This window comes from Leucoraja erinacea, chromosome 3 (genome assembly GCF_028641065.1).
Source record: "Leucoraja erinacea ecotype New England chromosome 3, Leri_hhj_1, whole genome shotgun sequence".
NCBI lineage: Eukaryota > Metazoa > Chordata > Chondrichthyes > Rajiformes > Rajidae > Leucoraja > Leucoraja erinaceus.
In genome coordinates, this window is record NC_073379.1 from 52,388,825 (window position 1) to 52,413,656 (window position 24,832).

General features: G+C 44.4%; 1 protein-coding gene across 1 annotated transcript; it reads left to right on the top strand.

Moving 5' to 3' along the window:
- The first annotated feature begins 5,086 nt into the window (after nt 1–5,086).
- LOC129695583 (nitric oxide-associated protein 1-like) lies at nt 5,087–24,268 on the top strand. The gene is made up of 7 exons (XM_055632665.1): nt 5,087–6,282; nt 14,333–14,497; nt 16,373–16,590; nt 19,258–19,389; nt 21,961–22,077; nt 23,455–23,572; nt 24,028–24,268. The coding sequence occupies exons 1-7, from the start codon at nt 5,127–5,129 to the stop codon at nt 24,240–24,242; spliced, it is 2,121 nt and encodes a 706-aa protein (XP_055488640.1). The 5' UTR covers nt 5,087–5,126; the 3' UTR covers nt 24,243–24,268.
- Nucleotides 24,269–24,832: the final 564 nt, after the last annotated feature.

Below are 24,832 nucleotides of genomic sequence, written 5' to 3' on the forward strand. Positions count from 1 at the left end.
TCTTTGTAGTATTATTACAAAAAAACTACCTCTCTTAGGATGCCCATAAGGTTAATGTCTTCCCCAGATATCCTTTGGATGCTCTAATCAGCCCCAAAGTCTAGCCTCCTCATCCAAATCTTTAACCTGTTTGGACAGGTCTCCCCCAAATAACAGGGTCTATAGCCCTTTGCTTACATAGTATAGCGAACTTAGGGTCTAGAGCTGGCTGAATGGCCCTCTTTCTAATATATTTAGTTCAAACTGCACATTGCAAAAATAGTGCAATAGCATCCTTGTGGTCACTAATTATGTCCACCTTTTCTAACATGCGGGCCAAAGCTGTTATGCCCGTCATGAGACCTTTCAGAGTATTTTGGATTTTAATATCCCGACTCCTAACGGCCTGCCCAACACGTCTGCAAGTGCACCTGTAACACTGGCTACATTAAGAGCACCACAATTTCCCGGGGTATAAATGCCTTGCCAACACTTCAGCAAAAGTATTAGCTTGAAGTTGATGGGTGATAGGTGGACATATATTCAATACTCACAGCCATCCTTCTCGAGATCATTCTCAGTGTGTTCCTGCTGGCAGTACTGGCTCATCATGTTCAGCAGGTTGTTTTTTCCCACCCTTCAATAGGGGAAGGTGGCTCCATCACCTGCTCAGATTTTACCCCGTCAGACCTTCAATACCCTCCTCAGAGGCGTCTGATATTTCATGCAGCCCTTATGGGAAACTGCTGTGGGACTTATATTTTTTGCCCACTGTGGCTATCCTCCAATCCCGGAGCCTGCCACTGTGGAGAAATTTACTCCAGCAACCGCTCCAGCCGACTTACATGCTCTCGGGCACTAGTCGATCGCGGGTGCTTTAATATATCGGACCGCTCCTGCCGACCTTGGTGCTCTCGGGCACTAGTCGCACGCGGTATTTCCCGCAGCCGGTCCCCATGCCTACGGGCACTGGTCGCTCCCGGCCTCCCGATATACTCATGCCGCTCCTCACGGTCCCGGTACTCACGGGCACCTCTACCCATTTAGGGTGAAGTTTGGCACTTGCTCCCTTATGGGAGATGCTGGTGCCGACATTCATTGCTGCCTGCTGCTGGTCAGTAAACAGCAGCGACATTTGTGTGGCGGCGATATCTGTGTTCTGTACTGACGTCCGTAGCTGGCTGCCTGCTGTTCAGAACACAGCAGCAACGTCTGTGGCTCTGCCCTGACGTCCGTAGCTGGCTGCCTGCTGCTCTTCAGAATACGGCAGCGACGTCTGTAAAGAACAAAGGTAAGGTAAAATTGTTCTTACCTGTGCTGGTTCTCAGCCTGCCGTTTGGGAGGAACGTCCTTCCTCCCGCAGCCCCACGGACCCCGTAGCGTAGGTCCTTGGGCTGTTGTCCGAGATGTCGGCTGACGGCTACGGAGTACTCACGGTACTGGTCGCTCGTCCCGGTCCTCCAGCCGCTTCAATCGGCTCCAATGCCGCTAGCGACTGTATCCAACCCGGGACTTGTTGCTTCGCTTCCCGCCCGGCAGCAGTGAATCTTGCCGGTGCGGGGAGCGACGTCGGGCACAGCTGTTTCCTCTCCGGAGGATTCGTGTGCCGTCGGCTGCTGCTGGCTGCTGGCTGCCCGCTGTCTCCGCGGTTCTCCCCTCCAGCTTTCCCGCAGCTTCTTGCATTTCCTACCTGCAAGGTAAGTGGGAAAAATTTTGCAGTCTCTTACCTGCTTCTTTCCATTTACCTCTAGGGAGACGTCCTCTCCCACGTCTGACTCGTACAATGCGTGTATGCGATATGACACGCATGCGTCGTAGCGGGCTTCTTTCACGTAGTCACTCACGTGACTCCGAAGTAAAATCAGGCACAGCTGAGGTTGAAAAGGCAAAAGAAGTAGATGACTAGTCTTCAGAGGAGCTGTTATTGAGGTGCAATAATACTATACACAGGCTGGGTGAAAGAGTTAAAAGAGTTACAATTCCAAGACAAATGCAAAGCATTGAAACCTATTAAATATTTCTTGAAGATTCACTAGCTTCGTGAAATTCAATTGCTTGATCTATTTCAGTGGGAATCTTGAAAATGCAAACAAGCAAATTTTGAATTTTTCGCATGGATCTGGAGGTCTGGTACATTTAATTAATATGATTAAGAAAATATAAAAATCAAATGCTTTAGATATAAAAATATTTTACAAAATCCAATAATGTATCACTACGATTTATCAATTAGGGTAACATTGTAACATGAGCCTTCATCGTGTGGATTAGTTGGTAGATAGATTCACAAGCCCTCTTCTACAGGACAGAGGCTAGATTTACGTCTTACTCCAACTTTTCAATCAGCCTTACTAACTCCAGCCAGAACTTAAATTTCTTCATGATTAGTTTTCTGGAGTAGAAAATACAAACAATCAGATGGCATCAAACAAAGGATCATAGGCTAGCCCCTATCCAGACGCGCCCATTGGTAAATTTCCTACCGTAATCTGCTATTCCAAGATTACTACACGAGGAAACTTAATATAGAATTCCCTGGAGGGCCAAATTGTATGATAAATTCTGTCCACAAATGTTCACATTGTGCATCAAGATCCTCTTCAGTGAATACTTTCTTTTTTTTCACTTTAGTCTTTATTTCGTTCAGACCGGAAGGTCTGAATGACAATAAAGGTAATTCTATTCTATTCTATCCTATTCTATTCTATTGCTTTTATGCATACACAAATAAAACACAAATATAACAATGAAACATACAATAATGCAGTGAAACGTACAACAGTGCAGCGGAGGGTTCAGTTTACAATTAATGATGTAGTATATAGAACTATTTTCTTATTAAAACATTTTCCAATAACTTGCATTATCTATCTATCTATCTATCTATCTATCTATCTATCTATCTATCTATCTATCTATATACTATTAAAACTGTTTGTGTGTGTGTGTTTGTTTGTGGGTGTCAGATTCGGCCTTTAATTCCTTGGTCCGCCAAAACAACACGCTGAAACTCCGTGATTTTTTCCATTTCGCTAGCAAATTCACTTTTACGTTCACTCATGCACTCCTCAAAACATTTGGACATTTTTATGTACACAATTTTTAATTAAATCCCCCCCTCACTCATTTTGTCGCTGCCTGCTGGCCACCCACCATAACTCAGTACTCGGGGTCTGAAGCATTTTGTCGCCTCCTGCTGGCAGCGACCATAACGGCTGCTGACGCCCGGCTCTGCTCGAAAAACGCCGACATTTTTCCCAACGGCTGGTGCCTGGCCCGGCTCTGTCACGCTGCCTCAAGCCAAACATCGGGGTCTGAAGCACATTCGGGGACCAGACCCAATGGGTTTGCACTTGGTCTAGTATACTTTTAAAACTCTGTGTGTGTGTGTGTGTGTGTGTGTGTGTGTGTGTGTGTGTGTGTGTGTGTGTGTGTGTGTGTGTGTGTGTGTGTGTGTGTGTGTGGTGTGTGTGTGTGTGTGTGTGTGTGTGTGTGTGTGTGTGTGTGTGTGTGTGTAATTTTGCCTTTGAAACAAATTTTCTCGAAAACCAGACGCAAATAAGCTGAGATTTTTACATATTTCGGTAGCGATTTAACATTTACGATTTCGGAAATCGACTCCTCTCTAAATTTGATCAATTATTTCCCCAGATTTTTAATAAAGTTGTTCACAAAACAGACTTTTTAAAAATCAAACCGCTGCTGCAGCTGTACACGTCACAATTGCCCTTGCTCGTGGCACCGCCTCCCCCCTCCCCTGCTCTCGATTAAAGCAGGTGATCTTAACGCGCAGGCGCACTTTCCACCACCCTTCCCCCCCACGTAGTCATTTTTTAGCCTCCCGCTGTGCTGCGGACCAAAGATCCAGAGGGAGTAATGGCCACCAGGGCCACCTTCTCATCGTGTACCTGACGCGACGATAACGGCTGCTTTCGCCCGGCTCTCCTCCGCTTCTTCCCCCCTCGAGGAAGCCACTATCGGCTGGTCCCCTCTGCTGCTTTTCACCGTCCTCAGATCGCTCCGTGCCTCACTGGCGACCCGCAGGCTCACTCGGGACCACGCCCACCCGCCCACTGCACCCTCCCCGTACTCGGGGTCTGAAGCGTTTGGGAATCGGTCCTCTGTGGCGACCCGGAGAAAACCTAAACTATCATATGGCAACTTAAAAAGCTGCCAAGGTTGCCTGGTTGACGACAGAGAAAAAAAATTAAGTGAGAGCCCTACAGTGTGTATCATATTTTTGACACTGTCATAGGCCTTTCTGACATATGCTGTCACAACGCACTGTAGTCTCTAAACAACCCTTCAGTAATTTTCCTTGCCCTCCATTTCAGAATAATAGTGTTTTAAGCTAATAACTCAACACTAGCACTGGCAATAAATAAATAAATAAATATGCACAGCTTTCCACCCCTTATCTCATTGGCCATACTCGGCTGCAAATCGGTGTCAATCTGGTGAACCATCTTCTTCTAGTCGTGGGGGTGGGGGATTGGGAGGGGCGTCACAAGTGGAACAGCTTAGGGCCTCTCTTCATCTAAATCCGGTCCTGATCCCATGTGACCTAACCTTCCAGAGCAGCCTCCCATGTGGAACCTTGTTGAATGCCTTACTGAAATCCATGCATATAGCATCTACAGCTCTGCCCTCATTGACCTTTTCAGTCACTTCTTGTAAAAACTCAATTCAGATAATCATTATATCCATTAAGCACTATTGTCAAAAGACAAATGTCCATCCACATCTGTGCTGATTGGGTGCATCCAATGTTTTTTTAATTATAAAACATTTAATTCTCTACAAATGATATGTTGATAACCAACCATAGCATTAATTCTTTAGCATGTATTATTAAACCAGGAATGAAGCTGATTCACATACTGTAACACTGAACATAAAGTTGCCATCATGGGTCTTGCTGGTACAATTCCAATGGAGTGTGAACTTGGGTATAAGATATGATTTAATATTATTTTAAAACTTTGTTTAATACAAATAGACGGACAGATAAATAGATTAGATTGGCAGATGAAAGTGTGCATTGGAAGGGTAGCCAGACACCTGTTCCTCTAGGATCTTTGGTCTTGTCTGCCCGCTGCACACACGTGGGGAGAGATTGCGCGTGCGCCAACGGCTCCCGGGCGGCGATGGCGCGTGCGGTTGTCCGTTGGTTGCTGCGGCGCGCGCTGGCGGTGCCGGCTCGAGCTCCGTTCCGGGGGGCGGCGGCGGGCACCGGTTACACGGCCGTGGAGCCGGGCAAGCCCGAGGAGATGGCGTTCGTGGAGTACGCGGCCGCACCGGAGGAGGAGGAGGAAGCGGCGGCGGCGGAGATCACGGCCCAGCAGCGGGCGCTCAGCGCCCAGGCGGCCCCGGTGGCCAGCGAGCAGACTTCTGCTGCACTAGGCGCTCTGCGCCGCCAGCTGCACGCCATGGAGGCGCTGAAGCCGACACGGGGAGCCGAGGTCACACGGGCGGTGCGGGGAGCCGAGCCGCTGGTGACCGATCCCGGCTTCCCGGCGCCCGAACTGCCATCCAGGAAGAAGCGGCGACGGCGCCTGGCCGGAGGCGAGGAGACGGCGGCGGATGACGAGCGTGGGGGGCACCGGGTGTTCGGCACCGCCGACCCGCTGGTGCCCGCCAGCGACTGCCCGTGTTCAGGCTGTGGCGCGCTGCTGCACTGCGCCGAGCCCTCGCTGCCCGGCTACCTGCCCAGCGAGAAGTTCAAGCAGCTGAGCGAGGCCGGCCCTGGGGCGATGCGGCGCGCCGTCTGCCAGCGCTGCTTCCTTCTCGTTCACCACCAGAAGGCCCTGGAGGTGCAGGTGCCGCTGGCCGAGTACCAGAGGCTTGTGGGGAGTATCGCCAGGCACAAGGCCTTGGTGCTTTATATGCTCGACCTTATTGACCTGAGCGGCGGCAGCGAACTGATCCCCAGCTTAGTGCCTCTATTGGGACAGCGCAATACTGTGCTGGTGTTGGCCAACAAGACCGACCTGGTCCCCGCGGACCACCCCAGCTACCTGCAGCGACTTCGGCACCGGGTGTTAGAGCTGTGCAGCCAAGCAGGCCTGTGGACCGAGCCCTGCAGCAGAGGAGACGTGCACCTCATCAGCGCCAAGACCGGCTACGGCATAGAAAAACTCATCTCCCATTTACAGAGCACCTGGCGCTACAAGGGCGACGTTTACCTGGTGGGCGGCACGAATGTGGGCAAGTCAACCCTCTTCAACACCCTTCTCCAATCGGATTACTGCAAATCCAAAGCCTCCGATGTCATCCAGAGAGCAACAGTGTCCCGCTGGCCGGGTAAGTTGAGCAGCACCATTTAAAGAAGATAGGTACAAAATGCTGGTGAAAGTCAGTGGGTCGGGTAGCATCTCTGGACAAAGCGAAAAGGGAGGTTTCACGGCAGTCAGGTCACGACCCATGACCCGTACTGTTGCTACCTACTCCAAATGGATTACACGCGATGAACTGCAGGTAGGCATTTACCATTGTTTCCAACGTAGCGGGCCCGTGAATTAGAATTAGAATTATATCCTTAAGGTCTGAACGAAATGTCGTTACCTGCAGCCATACATGCAATAATAAACAACAGAACAGACAGTAAACACAAATTAACATCCACCACAGTGAGTCCACCAAGCACCTCATCACTGTGATGGAGGCAAAAATCTTAGGGCTGCTGTCTCTTCCCTCCTCTTCTCCCTCTGCGCTGAGGCGATACCCCACCGGGCGATGGTAAGTCGGTCCCGCGGCTCATCGAGCTCCGCGAACGGGCCGGTTCAAACTCCGCGGCCCGGGGGTGGTCGAAGCTGCCGCCCTCCAGTCCAGCGGAGGCAGCTGTTGACGATGTCGTCCACTGGCCTGCGGCCGAACCCCGGACTCAGGCCGCCGCCGCCAGAACGCTGTCTCAGCCACCGGAGCACCGTTCCAGCCCCGCGCCAGGCCGCCCTCACGGGAGCGCCTTTACCCTCGAGCCAGGCCGCCCTCATGGGAGCGCCGTTACCCTCGAGCCGGGCCGCCCTCACTAGAGCGTCAGCCCCTCACGGGAGCGCCATTCCCGCCCCGAGCCGGGCCGCCCTCACGGGAGCGAGCCCAGGGTGAGTCCTGACAGGAGCCTCGAGGTCGCCAGCTCCGCCATTAGGCCTCAGCGCAGACGGAGGCAGAGAAGGGGGATACGACAAGAAAGTCGCATTCCCCCAAAAGGAAAGACAGAAAGCCCTGTTTCAACCCCCCCCCCCCCCCCCTCCACACATAACACAAACCTAAAAACCAAAAACTTAACTAAACAAGACGAAAAAACAACACAAAAAAGTAAAAACAAACGGACTGCAGGTGGGCCTCAGCTGTTCACCAGCGCCGCCACTTGTCAAAAACCCCGCTGAAATTGTCAATTTTTGCGCTATAAATAATTATGGAAATCGGGATAAGCGTGTGAGACATTTAGCCTACTTCAGAATTCCAAAAGTGAGGAGAAATGACGGTAGATAGAAACAAGAGCTGAAGGGACAACAACAGCGAGTGCTTGGCGAACATTGGCCGTTTGCGCACTGCATTTCATCAACTAAGGCATTATTGTGTTTTTTCTTGATTCCTTTGGCATCTAAAAAGTTTCAGAAGTGATAAATCTGGCTGTAATTTTTTTTTAATCGCCCATGGTTCTCGTGGGTTTTTACATATAAAATGAAAATGCACCTGAAGAAAAATTTACAGCCAGATTTATCACTTCTGAGAATTTTTAGATGCCAAAGGAATCAAGAAAAAACACAAATAATGCCTTACTTGATGAAATGCAGTGAGCAAACGCGATAATTCCCAATATTTTCAATGTTTACCAAGCACTTTAGCTGCTGTAGTCCCTTCAGTTCGCGCTTCTCTATACCTTCATTTTGCTTCATGTTTGGAATTCTAAAGTTGGGTACATGTCTCTCACACTTACCCCGACTCCCACAATTTTTTTCAGCGCAAACATTCAACATTTTCACGGTTTTTAACAGGTAGGAAAGTATGCGTTTCTAGCATTAATAACATACCGGAAGTGACGGGTGTCTTCCAGTTGGATTTAGTGGCTCTGTGCGTCGAGCCCTATGACCCAGTGACCTTTCGTGCAACCACCCTATAGGTGACGTTTCGGGTCGAGATCTTACTTCATTAAAAGATCGGTCTAGAAGTAATTTGGAGTGTTTGGCGGCATTTCTGTGGCGAGAAACCCTGAAAGATTCAGGCCAATGACACAATAGACTTTTTTTAGAGTTCAAGAAGGACCTATGGGTACAAGAGCAGAGGGGCAGGGGGGTGTAAAATGAAGGTAGAAGCAATAGGTAGCAAGGTGAAAAGTAAAAGTGGCAGGCAGACAAAACCAGGGCAAAAATCAAAAAAGGGCCACTTTTCAACATAATTGTATAAGGGGTAAGAGCGTTGTAAAAACAAGCCTGAAGGCTTTGTGTCTCAATGCAAGGAGTATTCGTAATAAGGTGGATGAGTTGAACGTGCAGATGGCCATTAATGATTATGATATAGTTGGGATCACGGAGACATGGCTCCAGGGTGACCAAGGCTGGGAGCTGAACATCCCGGGATATTCAATATTCAGGAGGGATAGAGAGAAAGGAAAAGGAGGTGGGGTAGTGTTGCTGGTTAGAGAGGAGATTAACGCAATGGAAAGGAAGGACATTAGTTTGGAGGATGTGGAATCGGTATGGGTAGAGCTGCGAAACAATAAGGGGCAGAAAACGCTGGTCGGTGTTGTGTACAGGCCACCTAACAGTAGTAGTGAAGTTGGGGATGGCATCAAACAGGAAATTAGAAATGCTTGCGACAAAGGCAGAGCAGTTATAATGGGTGACTTCAATCTACATATAGATTGGGTGAATCAAACTGGCAGGGGTGCTGAGGAAGAGGATTTCTTGGAATGTATACGGGATAGTTATCTAAACCAACATGTAGAGGAACCAACGAGAGAGCTGGCTATTTTAGATGGGTATTGAGTAATGAGGAAGGGTTAGTTAGTAGTCTTGTTGTGCGTGGCCCCTTGGGCAAGAGTGACCATAATATGGTTGAGTTCTTCATTAGGATGGAGAGTGACATTGTTAATTCAGAAACAATGGTTTTGAACTTAAAGAAAGGTAACTTTGAGGGTATGAGACGTGAATTGGCCAAGATTGACTGGCAATTAATTCTAAAAGGGTTGACGGTGGATATGCAATGGAAGGCATTTAAAGACTGCATGGATGAACTACAAAAATTGTTCATCCCAGTTTGGCAAAAGAATAAATCAGGGAAGGTAGTGCATCCATGGATAACAAGGGAAATCAGGGATAGTATCAAAGCAAAGGATGATGCGTACAAACTAGCCAGAAAAAGCAGCATACCGGAGGACTGGGAGAAATTCAGAGATCAGCAGAGGAGGACGAAGGGCTTAATTGAAAAAAATGGATTATGAAAGAAAACTGGCAGTGAACAAAATCTGACTGCAAAAGTTTTTATAGATATGTGAAAAGAAAGAGATTAGTTAAAACAAATGTAGGTCCCTTGCATTTTGATCATGGGGAACCAGGATATGGCGGACCAATTGAATAACTACTTTGGTTCCGTCTTCACTAAGGAAGACATAAATGATCTGCCGGAAATAGCAGGGGCCCGCGGGTCAAAGGAGGTGGAGGAATTGAGTGAAATCCAGGTTAGTCGGGAAGTGGTGTTGGGTAAATTGAATGGATTAAAGGCCGATAAATCCCCAGGGCCAGATAGGCTGCATCCCAGAGTACTTAAGGAAGTAGCTCCAGAAATAGTGGATGCATTAGTAATAATCTTTCAAAACTCCTTAGATTCTGGAGTAGTTCCAGAGGATTGGCGGGTAGCAAACGTAACCCCACTTTTTAAGAAGGGAGGGAGAGAGAAAACGGGGAATTACAGACCAGTTAGCCTAACATCGGTAGTGGGGAAACTGCTAGAGTCAGTTATTAAAGATGGGATAGCAGCACATTTAGAAAGTGGTGAAATCATTGGACAAAGTCAGCATGGATTTACGAAAGGTAAATCATGTCTGACGAATCTTATAGAATTTTTCGAGGATGTAACTAGTAGCGTGGATAGGGGAGAACCAGTGGATGTGGTGTATCTGGACTTCCAGAAGGCTTTCGACAAGGTCCCACATAAGAGATTAGTATACAAACTTAAAGCACATGGCATTGGGGGTTCAGTATTGATGTGGATAGAGAACTGGCTGGCAAACAGGAAGCAAAGAGTAGGAGTAAACGGGTCCTTTTCACAATGGCAGGCAGTGACTAGTGGGGTACCGCAAGGCTCAGTACTGGGACCCCAGCTATTTACAATATATATTAATGATCTGGATGAGGGAATTGAAGGCAATATCTCCAAGTTTGCGGATGACACTAAGCTGGGGGGCAGTGTTAGGTGTGAGGAGGATGCTAGGAGACTGCAAGGTGACTTGGATAGGCTGGGTGAGTGGGCAAATGTTTGGCAGATGCAGTTTAATGTGGATAAATGTGAGGTTATCCATTTTGGTGGCAAAAACGGGAAAGCAGATTATTATCTAAACGGTGGCCGATTGGGAAAGGGGGAGATGCAGCGAGACCTGGGTGTCATGGTACACCAGTCATTGAAGGTAGGCATGCAGGTGCAGCAGGCAGTAAAGAAAGCGAATGGCATGTTGGCTTTCATAGCAAGAGGATTTGAGTATAGGAGCAGGGAGGTTCTACTGCAGTTGTATAGGGTCTTGGTGAGACCACACCTGGAGTATTGCGTGCAGTTTTGGTCTCCAAATCTGAGGAAGGACATTATTGCCATAGAGGGAGTGCAGAGAAGGTTCACCAGACTGATTCCTGGGATGTCAGGACTGTCTTATGAAGAAAGACTGGATAGACTTGGTTTATACTCTCTAGAGTTTAGGAGATTGAGAGGGGATCTTATAGAAACTTACAAAATTCTTAAGGGGTTGGACAGGCTAGACGCAGGAAGATTGTTCCCGATGTTGGGGAAGTCCAGGACAAGGGGTCACAGCTTAAGGATAAGGGGGAAATCCTTTAAAACCGAGATGAGGAGAACTTTTTTCACACAGAGAGTGGTGAATCTCTGGAACTCTGCCACAGAGGGTAGTTGAGGCCAGTTCATTGGCTATATTTAAGAGGGAGTTAGATGTGGCCCTTGTGGCCAAGGGGATCAGAGGGTATGGAGAAAAGGCAGGTACGGGATACTGAGTTGGATGATCAGCCATGATCATATTAAATGGCGGTGCAGGCTCGAAGGGCCGAATGGCCTACTCCTGCACCTAATTTCTATGTTTCTATGTTTCTATGAACTGCAGATGCTGGAAAATTGAAGGTACACAAAAATGCTGGAGAAACTCAGCGGGTGCAGCAGCATCTATGGAGCAAAGGAAATAGGTAACTTTTCGGACCAAAACCAGAAGGGTTTCAGCCCGAAACGTTACCTATTTCCTTCGCTCCATATATGCTGCTGCACCCGCTGAGTTTCTCCAGACTTTTTTTGGAACTCATTCAACTTTTGATGCCCAGAGAAGTGGAGAAAGAAGCGCGGACGAAAATGAGAATCTCTGTAAGACAACAAGGATAAAGACACGGGCGATGATGTCTGGCAATAGAAAGCAAAGGAATCCTATACAATTCAGTCATCGAGTTGTATAACACAGTCCACTATGACCATGCCCATGTACACTAATCCCATTCTCCTGCACTAGGACTTGATCCTTCTGTGCCATGTCTTGATAAAATCTTCTTAAGTGTAATCATTGTATCTGGTTCTACTACTTGGTCTGACACCGTTTCAGATCACCACGATGGCGCTTGGAAAATAAGCCCTTTTCAAGTATTAACCTATTAAACCCAAAACGAATTACATTCAAAATAATGATTTTTTTTTTCCTTTAGATAAAAAAAATGATATAGTCTGAATGTTTAAGAAGGAACTGCAGATGTTGGAAAAATCGAAGGTAGACAAAAATGCTGGAGAAAATCAGTGGGTGAGGCAGCATCTATGGAGCGAAGGAATAGGTGACGTTTCGGGTCGAGACGGTTTCTACTCGAAACGTCACCCATTCCTCCTCTCCAGAGATGCTGCCTGCCTGAGTTACTCCAGCTTTTTGTATTAATCTTTGGTTTAAACCAGCATCTATAGTTCATTCTTCCACATGATATAATATTCATAATTCGCAATACTGCCTGTATTTGAAGCATAATGTGTCCAATTTTATATTCAGGTCCACTAGCATTAAACAATAATATTGTTTACTAAAACAATCTCGCTCTTCTAGGGAGATGCTAACTGCATTTTGTTGTCTCTGTACTATATACTGCACAATGACAATAAAGTCTGAATCTGATAAATCTAATTGCATGAAATTAGATGCAGCATTTGATCCTTTGAATCTGCTTAGCTTGTCAAGAAAATTGTGGCTGATCATTCGCATTCAGTGAGGATAAGGGAGCCCGAAGGATGGGAGGCAAGAAGATGGGGACTCGGATATATCCAAGGACACTGGGAAGCTAGAGAGGACATTACATGTGCCTTGGCTGAGATAGAAACGTAGAAAATAGGTGCAGGAGTAGGCCATTCGACCCTTCGAGCCTGCACCGCCATTCAATACGATCATGGCTGATCATCCAACTCAGTATCCTGTACGTGCCTTCTTTCCATACCCCCTGATCCCTTTAGCCACAGGGGTCACATCTAACTCCCTCCTAAATATAGCCAATGAACTGGCCTCAACTACCTTCTGTGGCAGAGAATTCCACAGATTCAACAGTCTCTGTGTAAAAAATGATTTTCTCATCTCGGTCCTAAAAGACTTCCCCCTTATCCTTAAACTGTGACCCCTTGTTCTGGACTTCCCCAACATCGGGAATAATCTTCCTGCATCTAGCCTGTCTAACCCCTTAAGAATTTGTAAGTTTCCATAAGACCCCCCCCTCAATCTTCTAAATTCTAGTGAGTAGTACAAGCCGAGTCTATCCAGTCTTTCTTCATATGAAAGTCCTGTCATCGCAGGAATCAGTCTGGTGAACCTTGTCTGTACTCCCTCTATGGCAAGAATCATTAAATTATGAGTCGTTAAATACTTTTGTCCACTCTTGCATTCCTATATAGCATATCCCGTTCTCCATAACTAGCTGCTTAGATCCATTCTCTACAAATTACTATGTCTAGAATGAGACAAATCACTATGTCCCCAACTCTATAGGCCCTTGTACTTGACAATTTGCACAACCATACTTGGATACATTCATGAACTATATGTCATATGTCATCTTATGCTCTTTGGAAACAGCTACTATCAATGCTGTATCCCTGTTACGTATCCCTTAAGCTCATCTAATTTACTAATTCGCTTATTGCTTTGCAAAGCTTTCTAAAGAGTCTTCTCTGTAACATATCCTCAACTCTTCCACTCTCACTTCATTTGTTTTTCCCATTTTCCCTATCCATTTTATTATTAAGTGCGATATAATGCTCATGTACGAGCAAAAGTGTATCAAAGGTATCAAAGATCAAAGGTGTTTTATTGGTCACATTCACATACACCGAGGTGTAATGAAGTGAAATGTTTTTTGCCATTTTGCAGCACACAAAGAAAGAATACAGACATAACACCAATGAGAGTCTTAAACACAAAGAACATCCCCCCCACAATGGCTCCCACCATGAGGGAAGGCACAAAGGACAGTCCCCAACCCCTGTTCACCCATAGTCGGGCCTATTGAGGCCTCCACAGTTGCCTCTACGGAGGCCCGATGTTCCTGGCCGTTCTCGCCGGGTGGTGGTGCTCCGGCGTCGGAAGAGTCCTCACAGCGGCATGGGAACCCTGGAACGGCCACCTCCGTACTGGAGGCCGCGGCTTCCGAAGCCGACAAGGCCGCGCCGGTTGGAGCTCCACAACTGGCGATCTCGTCGCGAGATCCCAGGCTCCCGGTGTAAAGTTTGGCGCCGCCGCCCGCAGCTGGTCGCTCCACAGTCCCGCAGCTCTGCGATGTTTTAACCGGAGGTCTCAGCTCACCGGAGCTCCAGCGCGGCGACCCGGGCAAGGCATCGCCCGCTCCACGATAGCGCTCCAGCGCTGTGCCGCCGCCGAAGCCGAGGTTCTGGGCGGTCCGCGACAGGAAACGCCGCTCCAGGCCCGCTGGTAGGCCGCGAGGACGGGTCGAAGCTGTAGCCTACAATGTGTACAAATGCACGTTGTGTTCACAGTGCCCGGCAAATTCAACTATCTGTCAGAGACTGCAGTATAAAACATTTAGTGAAATCTGCCACTTTTCAGAGAAATTGGTAAAAGTTTTTTTTTATTGGACTTTTATTTAATCAATTTTATCTTGTTTAACAGGAACTACGTTGAATCTCCTTAAGTTTCCAATTATAAATCCCACACCACATAGAATGTTTCGAAGGTTGGAGAGACTAAAAGCAGATAAGTCGCAGTCTGAAGATGACCTTATTGAGGAAGAGTTGAAAAACCTTCAGCTACTGAAGAAACATGGTTACTTGATTGGTAAAGATTTTTCTTTGTTAAAATATCTGAGACAACTTGATAATTCTGGGCTGCTGGACGTACAAGAATGTATTGCTTCCCGATACATTTTAGTCATACATACCGAATGGAAACAGGCTTTTTGGCCCAACATTCCCACATCAACACCCGACTTGCCCACACCAACAATACGGTACTTGTTTTTACAAGGCACCACATGAGAGAAATTTGATTTAAAACCTTCCTGGCCCTATATGATGAATTTTGGTTGTTGTAGCACCACATGAATAAATCTCCAAAGGAAGTGGAATAACATACATAACCAGTAACCACTTGGACTTTTCTATTAAATTAGTGATTGTTAGATCTTATCTTTTATTTCAATGATTTTCAGAGTACGTTTCAAGGCTTCTTTATTCACAGCTTATAATTGGTGCACCTTCAGACAAAAGGAGCAATCCAAGGCAAACAAAAAATCCAAAAAGCACTGCTGTATAAGCTTACTTTATTTATACAAATAATTTGACACTCTGGTCTACTTCTCATTGGCTTAAACCCAATCACATGGGTCATGTCCCTTTTTTGGTCCTGATCCTAGGGGGGCATTTGGCATTATCTCATTACCTTGTCCAAATAAGGGTTTGTGTAATACAGATCTAGGTTAATTTTAATCAGTTCAGGCTGGTAACTGGTATCGCGTTATTCAAGTTCATAGACTGTCCGAGTCCCTGGGCTCAAGTTACTTCAATTCGCAGACTGGTCTTTTCAAGGAGTCAGCAGTTCCTAGCAGTCTCACTTTAGCAATACTATGCAAACCTCTGATTATAAAGTTAAACAGTTAAGGGGAACAAGAAAGAGTTCAAATTAGTAACCAATTTAAACAGCAGTGTACATCATTTGGGACGACAGATGGCGCAATGGGCTAAGTGTTCGGCTGGCAACCGGAAGGTAGCCGGTTCGAATCCCGCTTGGAGTGCATACTGTCGTTGTGTCCTTGGGCAAGACACTTCACCCACCTCTGCCTGCGTGTGAATGTGTGTGAGTGACTGGTGGTGGTCGGAGGGGCCGTAGGCGCAGATTAGCAGCCACGCTTCTGTCAGGCTGCCCCAGGGCAGCTGTGGCTACAGACGTAGCTCACCACCACTGAGTGTGACTGAGGAGTGAATGAATAATGCGATGTAAAGCTCCTTGAGTATCTAGAAAGGCGCTATATAAATCCCATTCATTATTATTATCATTTTGTAGTAGTAGATTACTTGGATGAATTTCTACCTTTTCTGGATCTCAATATTAACAGAACAATATCTTTAACAGTATTAATAGCCCTGGTTTGAGATGTTTCACTTTTCTGGTGATTTCTTTACTTGATTTGTTGGACTTGCACGATAGTAATTTTCATTCTTTTTTTCAATTTTTTTGTGTGAAAAGAATTACAATTTCTAAAGCATAGTTTTGCTTGATTTATTATTGAATTTATTATTTTTCAGATGAAATTATTCAGCCTGTTTTACCTGTGTTAGGGATTGCTCTGTTGTTCAATTGACTTTACCTATATTCTCTGTTTGCTTTCAGTGGGAGGAATTAACATTTTGTGTAGTGATTTATTTATTTTCCCTCGGATTTTGTCGATAGATATGCATCTGCAATATTCATCGTTCTATGACATCTGCTGAGTTGCTGCCCATTGTTGCTCACAGCCACTCACATCTTTTTGTTTATTTCTCTTTATTTTTTTAATCCTTCTGTCTATTGAGGGACCAAGGTCACAATCTAACATCAGTCTACTGTTTTTAAGCAGGTTGTGGTCCGTTCACTTAGCCTTCCATACCATACAAGATTGTTGTTATCTCTGCAGATGCTGCATCATTTGCTGTCAATGGTTCAATGCCTTTACAGGTAGAGTTGGCAGAACATTTCGTAATACTACAGTGAGTAAAGGGTGCAACAATGGGATAATTGAATGGGATCCCGATAAACTTGCCCTCAGTCCAGAACCCGAAGATGTTAATCAAGAAAATGTCTCGAACACCCAAGACCTAGTGGAATTCACATACAATGAAATAAAAGATGCTCGTTGGTTTTATGATACACCTGGCATTATAAAACAGGATTGTGTAAGTAGAAAACTCTATAATTCTATAACATAATTCTATAATTTTATATTCATATATTACCATCATTGTTATGCAAAAGTGAGCCTATTTTATTTCTTGGAAAGCACTTAAAGCAAAATATAATGATTGGAAGCCTCATCTATAGAAAATATTTTGGATGCTTAGTCATAATAGGAACTGTGCTCTTTTTTGAGATTAATTAACCAGGAAAAGGGCAAAAGAGACAGCACTTCTGAAGATCAACAACAAATCTTAATCACAGTAATGGTTTGTAAATAAATTGGCTAATCATCCTTTTAAATGGGAAATAATTTGTCATATGAATGAAACAAAACAGGCTGAATTCATCTCCACATATCATATCATTACCATCCTATCCCCCGTCCAGTCCCTTCCAACCTATATTTGAGATCTCATATGCCCTTAAAATCTTCAATAACTGTCAAGATCTCTGACTCCGTTGCATCATATTTACCTTGGATGTCCATTCCCTCTGGACCCCCATCAGGAAGATCTTGTCCCTCTTTTTCTCAAATAGAGACCCAATCAATTTTCTTCTACTAACACTCTCCTCTGCTTAGCAGAACTTGCCCTCAACAACTTCTCTTTCCTCCTCTCACTTTCTCCAAGTTCAAGGTGTAGCCATGGACAGACTATCGACTGACGTCGACTACAAACCTACCAACTCCCACAATTATCTGGACAACACTTCAGTTCAGCTGGCATTATATTCCACAAGCATTGTGCACCGAGGGGCCCGATCCTGTGCTGCACTGTTCTATGTAAACTTCTGCCCGCCCTGCCTCTTGCAAAGATGCTATCCCCTATTCTGAATTCCTCCGTCTCCCCCACATCTGCTCCCAAGATACTTTCCATTCAAGGACATGCAGAGCTGCCAAGTAGTACGGATTTTCCATATTTTGTACGGAAATGCGATAAGAATACATATGTACGATTTTCTGTTGTTAAATACGGAGTTCAGTTCAGTCTGAAGGGTCTTGACCAGAAACGTCACCCATTCCTTCTCTCCAGTCGCTGCCTGTCCCGCTCCAGGTTTAAACAGCGGTGTCAGTTTATAACGCGTGGGAATTTAAATGAAGAGCTGTCGGCTGCGCGCTGTGGGTTCTAAATATAGCACTACCGGCTGGAGCGCTATGGGCTTTAAACATAACGCTATGGGTCACAGACTGTTCAGGAAAATTCTTGTATAACAATGAGTCTTTGGAATTCTCTTTGAGCTGATTATTTTTCTGCAGTGCAGCGAGGGAGGGAATAAGAGGGAGGAAGAAAAAAAGTAAGGAGAGAGGGAGGGTGGGAGGGAAAGAGAGAGGGTTGGAGAGAATGAGGAAGAGGGAGGAAGGGAGAGGGAGGCTTCCAAAATGGCTTCTACATCATCACCTGGTACTAAAAGCAGGAAGCAGCCGTTCAAACAGCAGCATACAAAGAGATGGTAATTAATGCACTGTCAAGTAAGGTGTTGAAAACACGTCAATTGGTAACAAAGCTGTGCATTCTTGTACTCTTACATGGGTATGATCGCACATTTAAAAAAAAAACATTTTTTCAGCAAAATGGCACCGTGTAAAAATACCGATTTCGTCAGCAAAATACTGATTTTCAGGTACTAGAATCCTGAAATGCTCAGACAAACTTGGCAGCTCTGGACATCAGATGTCCGCTTTCTTTAAAAAACGTCAAAGATGGACTGCAAGACTTGTGTCTCCTCTGTGTCCTGTAACTCTGCTCTCCCTCCCCGCAGACGCAACAAAGTTCCCCTGGTCTTTGCCTTTCATTCCACCAGCCTCCACAACCAACACATTGTCCTCCAACATTTCCGTTACTTCCAATGTGTCTTGACTACCCGTTACCTTCCCATCTCCACCACTTTCTGTATTCTCCCTTCACAACTCCTTTGTTCACTCGTCTCTTCCCATCTAGACCATGCCCTCTGTGGGTACTTTCCCCTGCACCTGCACGAGATTTCCCTATACATCCTCACCTTCATCGGGACCTCGACAGTACCTCCAATTTAGACGGAGGTTCACATGCACCTTCTCCAATAGCATATTGCATCCGGTGTTCCTAATGAGGACTGCTATACTTCGCCAAGACCAAGCGTAGCCTCGGTGACCTTGGTTTTCCAAGGCCTGTGGCAATTCCGAGTTGCTAACCATTTTAACTCCTTCTCATTCCCACCCTGACCTTCCAGACCAGCTCCATTTGCCAGAGTGAGTCCACACACAAACTAGGGGAACAGCAGCTCATATTCCATTTGGGTAGCTGACAACTCAACAGTATGAACATTGAATTCTCCAACTTTAGGTAAACTCTATAACACACCCATATAAAAAGTTTAACTTGTTAAAGAGAGAAATTGTTTATGTCCATTTGTGCTCTTCGTGCTCAACTGAATGTAAAGGCTGTTTTAATTCTTGTTAGAACATAATGTTACATGATGGGGAAATAGTGTACTTATCAACCTTTCAGCATTTCCCAAAGAGTTAATGAATTAGTTGTGAAAAAATATATATTGGCTTTGGGTTTTGTAGTAGAATCTTGCAGGCAACAGACAATTCTTTAAAGATGTTGAAATAAGTAATTGGATCATCTAGTGCACAGCTGCATCAAATGTTAAACTGTTCTGACTTAACTCCATTTCATTTACAGATTTTAAATCTACTTACAAGTCAAGAATTGAAGGTTGTGATGCCATATTCTGGTATCATCCCTCGAACATATGTACTGCAGCCAGGAATGGTTATGTTTTTAGGTGCCCTTGGCCGTATTGACTTTCTAAAGGTAACCTCAATTGAAATCTCAATTAAACAATAGCTGGCATTTATAAATACCTTTTAGGGGAATAATTCCACAAAACACTTCAAGCTTCTGCAGACATATTTAATGGAGCCATTATGGACATGAGGGTCTATATGGTTTTGTTCTTATGTTATACCAAATACTAAAGTTCTTAGTCAACCCCAATTATGAATTTGTGTTAAAGGATTTTTTTAAAAACACATTGAAGTAAAATACTTTAATTAACATAGTATTCAATTTCCAAACCCGAGAAATTTTTTTTTAAGAGCATAATCAATTTACAATTGAGCCATCTTGTCCTTTGGGCCATGTTGGAACTGGTAATATACAGGTTGTACTGATTTTACTGGCACCCACCACTATAATCCAGACAAAATGAAGTTCTGTTGAAATTCTCTGAGCAGCCGTAGCTGGCATTGCGAGTGACGAGCGCTCTTTCCGGTCATGTCCTTCTGTCTTAAAAAGTCAACTGTGCTCTCAATCTTCTCTCCTAATTGTTTCGCAAAGACAATGCATCCACTTATAACAGATGTTGGATATAGTGGACGGACCTGTCTACCCATCCCCAGCTCGTGCTGCCTCTGGCCATTTAGAGCCTGGCTTCCGACCCCACTCCTGACACGCAAGGTGCACCCGTGAGCCTTTCTTCACCCGCTGAAAGGACACAAAGTGCTGGAATAAATCAACGGGTCAAGATCTCTGAAGAACACAGATGTGGACCCTTCCTCGGACTGATTCAGTCGGTGGAGTTACTCCAGCATTTTGTGTTGTTTCACTTTAAAACTCGGTTCACCAGTTCACACGGCTATTGTTGCGATTCACGTTGTAGCCCGACAGGATGTGCTTTCATCGGGCTACTGCCAACAACAGAACGCACTTGGTCACCATGGGGCTCCTACCCCTCTCACCTGTTGTCGTTTCCAAAGTGGAGTATGCCTGCGATTCCTGGGGGGAGGAGGGGGCGGCGATCCAAAGGGGCTGCAACGTGACCCACAACAATGGGTGTCATTGGGACACATGAGTGAAGAAGGTCTTGCTGGTTCACTTTGAGAGTCCGCAAATGAGGTCGGAAACCGAGGTTCTAAACAGCCATGGAGATGGTGGGAGCCGGGGATTATTCAGCAGGTCATTCCATTCACACTCAGTTTACATTCTATATTTGTTTTATTTAAGTTCCTGGCGCTTTAGAGACGTGGGAGAGGTGTATTATCGTTTCACATGACCTCTTAGTCCAGAAAAATGGGTGATCCAGAAAGGCGCTGAGACTGAGGGTGTCGGAAAGTTGGTGTTCAACCTGTATTGACAATTTACTCGTGTTTCCTGTGACATTTATTCCAACTCTTCCACCTTCACTTCAATTGTGTGATTGTTTTCCTATCCGTTATTATTTAATCCTGCACATTGGTCAATGCATAAATAAGGGTGGGCAAATGTGCAATGTGTTTTGTGCACGATATACTAACTGTGAAAAATTACAATATGAAGAGTTTGTGAAATATCTGTCATGTATCAGAAATGTTTCATCCTGGTCTGAAGTTACAAGTAAACTGTGAGCTCCTTTATTAAAAGTTCTTTAGTTATAATGGTGGCAGTTTTACTGAATACTCCAATGAAAAAGTTGGAGATAGATTTCGGGATATGGGTTTCTAAAATCAAACGACATAAAGATTTGTGGAGTCAGCAAAATTACGATCACCATAATCCGATTCTGTGATTGATTTGCCTTGAGGGCAAATCTATCCTGCAATTTTCCTACACATCTATATTCACAGCCAGTGAAAGATTAATGGAGTCAGTTGAAATGTTGGAAATGTGATAGCCAATATGTATACACTGTTTCCACAAATGGATTGCTTATAACAAGGTTGATCTAGGTGACTACATTTTGACCAAAGCATCAGAAATAAAGTTGGTCACCTTCAAAACCATACTATGGTATCTGTTGAATCCTTCCTAAGAGACAATATTTTGAATTAATGCCTCATGTAACAATTCCTCCAATAGTACCATAACAAATAGTTCTCCAGGTTTTCAGTGCAAGTCCATGTGCTTAGATCAGAGTTTGATCTCAGAAAATTTGATCACAATCTTTCACATGGAGACAACTGAGTGACCGTTGACATCAACTTGGCACAATGTTTGGATAACTAGAAGTAGAAATGGAAGTACAATAAATCATCATCTTGAGTGCATTGAATGACATGGAAAACATGATTTAAAGAACCGAGTTGACACCAAGATACTCTAGAGGTGTCCCAGACAAGTGTTAACCCCCAACCAAAATATCATATGTCACCAATACAGTCTGCTGGGGAAAAAATGGAAGTAATTGAAGTAAACAAAAATTTGTTCATCTCTGCCTACAGTTAGGAACGCAACGTATAAAATGAGAAAATGAGTCTCTTTCATCACTGAACCTTGATTTGGCTGTCTCTCAACAGATACTGTCAGATCTGCTGAATGTTTCTAACATTTTGCTTTTGTGTTGGATATGCATTTTGTGGGTTTTTAATGAAAATCACATAATTTTAAGATATTTTCATTTCTTTCCAGGGCGAAAAATCAGCCTGGTTTTCAGTTGTGGCTTCCAACAAAATTCCAGTTCACATAACAAGCCTTGAAAAAGCAGATTCAATCTACGAATGTCATGCTGGAAAAACACTACTTGGGGTAGGCCATAATTATAAAATATTGTATGGTGTGCTGTCAAAATTTGTTAGTAATTTTACTTTTGGCCAATTTCTAGTACATGTGGTAAAGATGCCCCGTGTAATTTACCCATACATCTGACACAATACTAGTTGTCTTGAAGATGAGATACAGTAACGGCTCAATGACTGAAGCAATGAAAATACACAGGCAGAAATAAATATTGACTAAGTAGTGTTTCACCAGAATTCTGTTCAGTTATATACATTTTGTGAACCAATATGAACCACCACACTCGGGAACAGCTTCTTACCTTAACGGGTTTCTGAACTGTCCATAAGCTACGATACTTTTTGATTCACATCCACCGCACTGAGGACATTGGACTATGTCAATGGAACTGATGCGCTACAATGCTGAGAACTATATTCTGCACTCTGTAGCTTCACTTTTGCTCTATTGTATTTGAATTTCACTTGATGTTTATCTGATCTGTTTGAATAGCATAGAAAATAGCTTTTCACTGTACCTTGGTACACACAACAAACTTAAATCTAAAGGCTCGGTTATCAATATATTCAAGACAATAATCAGTACATTTTGGAATATTAAGGGACCTGAGGGATATGGGACTAAAACAACAAAGATCGTATAATTCACTGTAAAAGCATTTAGAAATCCAATGGTTTTCAAAGGTATCAAAGGTATTTTATTGGTCACATTCACATACACCTAGGTGTAGTGAAGTGAAATGCTTCTTGCCATTTTGCAGCACATAAAGAAGGAATACAGACATAACATTAATAAGAGTTTTAAACATAAAGAACATCCCCCCCACAATGGTTCCCATTATGAGGGAAGGCACAAAGTCCAGTCCCCAACCCCAGTTCACCCATAGTCGGGCCCATTGAGGCCTCCACAGTTTTGTATCTAGCTGATCTAGTTTTTTTGTATGGGTGAAAACGTAATCTTTACAAAATAAAGGGACAAATTGATGTTTTGTCCAAAGATCATGATTTAGATGGGAACGTGGCCTGAGATAATTGTAGTTGTCGAGGCTGAAGAGGGCACCATTGAGAGAAAGATTGGTATGATGTGGTGTGGAATAGTGTAAAATAAAGGAAACAAGCAATTTGCTTAAGAAATTAGAACCAGTTTAGGGGATGAATTGCTTGGCAACTGAACCTCGAACTCTACTTAAGGAAGTGAACATCAGGTTAGATTCAGCAGATATAGCTGTAATATAAAATCTGTATAATATAGTATAGTTGGTAAGAGATGATTTCAATGGAGCTTCAGCACTCCTAAGGGTGCTGAAATACACTTCCACGTTACTAATTCTCAAGTCTAAATTTTGAAATGTTTCTAAACTACCTGATATGTCACAATCTCTACTAGGTTCCTATTGGGGACGACGAAAGAATGAAAAAATTCCCCCCTCTGGTTTCTCAGGACATTGAATTGGATGGAATTGGAACTCTCGAGGCTGTTGCTGACATTAAATTTTCTTCAGCAGGTACTAATTGTATTTGGACATGTTTCAGATAACACAAATTTGCTTTGGTAAGCTTTTCGTGTCACCACAGTAGTATATTTAAAAATATTTACCAATATTTAATAAATATTATACATTGAAACACAGTGCTGTAGCCAAAAGAAAAAAAATGTTCTACTCCCCTTGATAAAAATATAAATAGTTACCTTCTTTATTGAAATAAAGTGTCTATGTAGATAAAGAAGCCGCCTAAAATTAAATTGTCTGTAATCATGTCTCCTGCCACGATTGTCAAATATGACTAGATGAACGGAAATGGCTGGATGTTTTGAGACTATTTACAAGGGACATAAGGGTCAAATGCTTCTAGATCGACATTGTGATTTTGATTTTCCTTAGCACTGCAATACAGCGAATTCTGCTAACATTATTGCTGAATTTGAATAAATGTCTGATCTTTTGTTTGCATTTTTCAGGCTGGATTGCAGTGACTGCTCATTCAAACGATAGAATTCACCTTCGAGCTTATATTCCTGCTGGAATTGGCTTAATGGTTGAGAAGCCACCACTCCTGCCATTCATTGTCGGTGTAAAAGGAGAACGAATTAAAAAAAGTGCAGCCTATAAACTTAAAAAGCAATTGCCATTTGTTCAGAACATTACAACCCATACGAAAATTGCAAAAATGTAGCAGATTTATTAAAGTGACTGTCATCTTATCTATCTATATACTTTTAAAACTGTGTGTGTGCGTGGGTGTATGGCATATTGCCGTTGAAACGTATTTCCTCGAAAACCTGACGCAAAAACGAGATTTTTACAATTTCGGTAGGGATTTATCTTATGTTCAGAAATCCACTCCTTGATCAATTATTTACCCAGATTTTGAATAAAATTGATCACAATTTATCACACTTTTAAAAAAATCAAATCGCCGCTTGAGCTGCTGACGTCACAATGTCCACATGCCGATCAATCCAGGCCCACCTGCCCCCCCCGCCGCTGTGGACTAAAGCCCCGCGCCCAGCACAAGTACGCTCGCTCCACGCCTCCCGCAGCTGGACTCCCACGCCACCCGCTCCAACCCCCCTGCCCCGTTCTCAAAATGCGCAGAAAACCAAAGATCCGCTATGGGATCTTTGGAAAGAACGAGCGTTCTGCAGATCGGGAGGTCACAGCAGGTTATAGCCGGTCACCGGAGGCCACCAGCTTGCTTCTGAATCCACTCCGTCTCCCCCACCCGATGGTAGAACATGGCGGCCGCAGTTATTGTAGCGCGGG

What these genes read in the sequence shown, in the direction of transcription:
- LOC129695583 (XM_055632665.1), top strand. Translation starts at nt 5,127, where the DNA reads ATGGCGCGTGCGGTTGTCCGTTGGTTGCTGCGGCGCGCGCTGGCGGTG. An exon ending in GCATTATAAAACAGGATTGT is followed by an intron (nt 16,591 to 19,257) that starts GTAAGTAGAAAA and finishes TTTCATTTACAG; the next exon opens with ATTTTAAATCTACTTACAAG. An exon ending in GCCGTATTGACTTTCTAAAG is followed by an intron (nt 19,390 to 21,960) that starts GTAACCTCAATT and finishes ATTTCTTTCCAG; the next exon opens with GGCGAAAAATCAGCCTGGTT.